Source organism: Herpailurus yagouaroundi, unplaced genomic scaffold, assembly GCF_014898765.1.
Source record: "Herpailurus yagouaroundi ecotype Mexico unplaced genomic scaffold, PumYag 255, whole genome shotgun sequence".
NCBI classification, from domain to species: domain Eukaryota; kingdom Metazoa; phylum Chordata; class Mammalia; order Carnivora; family Felidae; genus Herpailurus; species Herpailurus yagouaroundi.
Window position 1 is genome coordinate 1,693,322 of NW_024412472.1, and position 3,154 is coordinate 1,696,475.

A 3,154-nucleotide genomic window follows, 5' to 3' on the forward strand; every position below is an offset into this window, starting at 1 on the left:
TGAACACCTAATAAAAACTGAAAGTAAAGGTGGTAAAACTATGCTGCACAATGATACTGACTCCAATGCAATCAAGAGGTAAAAAGACAGACATCTCTTAAGCGCATGTTCCTCTTAAGCAAATACATTCAGCCCCCTTTGATTTGAGAATGGGGACAGGGGGAGGATGGAAGCCACTTGTCATCCACTTGCTTTGTATCCATATCTATACCCTCACTTATATCTATGTGTTTATAGGAACACGCCCCCTCACACTCACATCCCACTCAAATGGGCTATCTCCTCGCTGGCATTTCACCCAACACATCCCTTGCTTTTATGCATTCTGTTGCAACTACAAAAAAGTAGTAACCAGTAGATTACCCTCCCTCCCTTTTATTGAAGGCCTGGGGACCCCACTTGCTAATGTGAAACCCTGTTACTTCCTGCTTGGCAGTATTTTAAAATAATATACTGTCTAATTTTCAAGCAGGGACGCAAATGGGACAGTGAATTTTTCCTTCACAACTTGTCGGGCATATCCATCCATTTAAGAGTCCAACTCAGTTTGAGGCTGCATATTCTTTAGGTTTTATAATATTCATCGTATAAATTTAAGAAATATGTTGATTAGCTGACAAGAATCAATGAAGTCACCTGTGGATGTTTAGTGCCTATCATAGCCCTTAGCATCATTCCAGCGGCCCACCAAGGTTGAGAAGGACATATGTACTGTATCGCCCAAAATATATTTTGGTAAAAACGAATTCCCTCCTTCTTCCTTACGCAGTATATTACTTCAGGGGTATGGGAGTGAACATTTTGATGACATGTTTTTGTGTCTAGTTTTATTTTTATAGGGAGTATTGGGTGGTCGCTGTGATCAGAGCTTTCAAATCTATGCTGTCTGACCCTGAATCCAATGGGACCTGGGACAGGAAGCTGAAAGTCTGTGGAATATTTTTGCATCTGTTGTTTTTCCCCAAGATATGACTTAATTCTTCCATGGAAGGAGTCAGAGTGCAGTTTTAAGCTCATTAATACATCTCACTATCTTTTCACAGAAGAAAAAATTGCAAAACAATCTAATCCGGCGTCATTCATCCGAAAGTGGTGCTGCTCCTCAATCCTCAGTCAGCCCTGTGGTCTTTAATCCAGATACTAGGTCTGGAATATACTGCCCCAGATGGCCCCTTTCTCTTACCATCACACTCATCCCCAGGATGTGTGGTATGTCCTGACTGGAATCCCAGGACTGGAAGATTCTCATACCTGGATATCCATCCCTATCTGTTCTATGTACATTTTGGCTGTCATAGGCAACATCTTCTTGATCTTCCTGATTGTAACTGAGCGCCGTCTCCATGAGCCTATGTATGTCTTCCTTTCCATGCTGGCCTTATCAGATGTCCTGCTCTCCACAGCCACAGCCCCCAAGATGCTGGCCATCTTCTGGTTCCATTCCATGGATATATCCTTTGGTAGTTGTGTATCTCAGATGTTCTTCATCCATTTCCTCTTTGTGGCAGAATCTGCTATTCTCCTGGCCATGGCATTTGACCGCTATGTGGCCATCTGTCACCCACTGAGATATACCACAATCTTAACCTCCTCAGCCACTGGGAAAATTGGCATCGCAGCTGTGGTCAGGAGCTTTATCATCTGCTTTCCGTTCATCTTCCTGGTACACCGACTTACATATTGTGGGAGAAACATCATTCCCCATTCCTACTGTGAGCACATGGGCATTGCCAGATTGGCATGTGACAATATCAGTGTCAACATCATTTATGGCCTGACTGTGGCCCTACTGTCTACAGGACTAGACATTGTGTTCATCATTATGTCCTACACGATGATCCTTTGCACAGTGTTTCAGATACCTTCTTGGTCTGCTAGATTCAAGGCCCTCAATACATGTGGTTCCCACATCTGTGTCATACTTATGTTCTATGCCCCAGCATTCTTTTCCTTTTTTGCCCATCGTTTTGGGGGTAAAACCATCCCTCAGCACATCCACATCCTGGTAGCCAACCTCTATGTGGTAGTGCCCCCTATGCTAAACCCCATCATTTATGGGGTGAAGACCAAACAGATTCAAGACCGAGTAATTTTGCTTTGCTCCCCCATCAGCACGCATTGTTAAAATGAAGAATAATATGAAATGCTGGCTATTTCTGAATAACCACCCCCAAACTTTTCTCTCTCTCTTTCTCACTCACATACACACACACACACACACACACACACACACACACACACACTGAATGAGCAATGGGAATAAAGAGAATCCATAAGTAACTCTCAATAAACTTAGAAGGATAATAAATGCCAAAGTTTCCAATGTATTTTCCTAAAGCACTTAAAATTGTTGAGAAAAATAAATGAATGATATTCTCAATTCTCCTAGATATCCTATGATCTTGCATTGTAACTTATTCTTAAGCATACACAAGATAACACTAAGAAAAACATATTTTAGGGTTAAACCCAGATGGAATTGTCTTGGGTAGATCTGGGAAGTGAAAATAGTGACTCACTGAGTGTTTGTATAGACAGTTGAAATTCTGCTGAAGTATAAACACTCCTACTGCAGTCAGTAAATACTTGGGCCAGGAACATAAAGCCACAATAAACAATAAACAATAATTATTTCTATATGTACCTTTTATGGCAATTAAAATGTGAGTTCTAAAAGGATATTTTCTGAATCACTGATACAAAGTCTATGTATAGAAAAGGCACATCGTAAAGGTTTATTGAATGAACAGATAATACTGAATGAAAATAAGTAATAAGTGAAATCAACCCACCTGAGACCACATAGACAACTTAAAAGTTAACACTTTGTTCCCTACATAGTGAAGACCTTTGGGCCAAATCATTAATGAAGCATCCTGGTGTCAACAGACTTCACCAAGGGAGGGACTAACAGAGGAAAAATACCATACCCAGGTCCAAAAAAAAGGCAGTGAAAGACTAAATAAGATGTTTACACATAGTGTATTTAAAGAGGCTCTATTCACACCAAATATTATTTTATAGAAGCTTGTCTCCAGATTGTACTTTAATTTCTTCATTCAAGATAGTATTCTTACAACCTCTCCTTCAGCAGGCCTTAGCACATGCTCTGAGAATGTGCAATCTGACCTTATATACACTTGAAGATAGACAA

General features: G+C 40.5%; 1 protein-coding gene across 1 annotated transcript; it reads left to right on the top strand.

The window, feature by feature from the left end:
- The first annotated feature begins 1,159 nt into the window (after positions 1-1,159).
- On the top strand, positions 1,160-2,193 carry LOC121021191 (olfactory receptor 52Z1). The gene has a single exon (XM_040461422.1). The coding sequence runs from the start codon at positions 1,166-1,168 to the stop codon at positions 2,123-2,125; it is 960 nt and encodes a 319-aa protein (XP_040317356.1). The 5' UTR covers positions 1,160-1,165; the 3' UTR covers positions 2,126-2,193.
- The last annotated feature ends 961 nt before the right edge of the window (positions 2,194-3,154 follow it).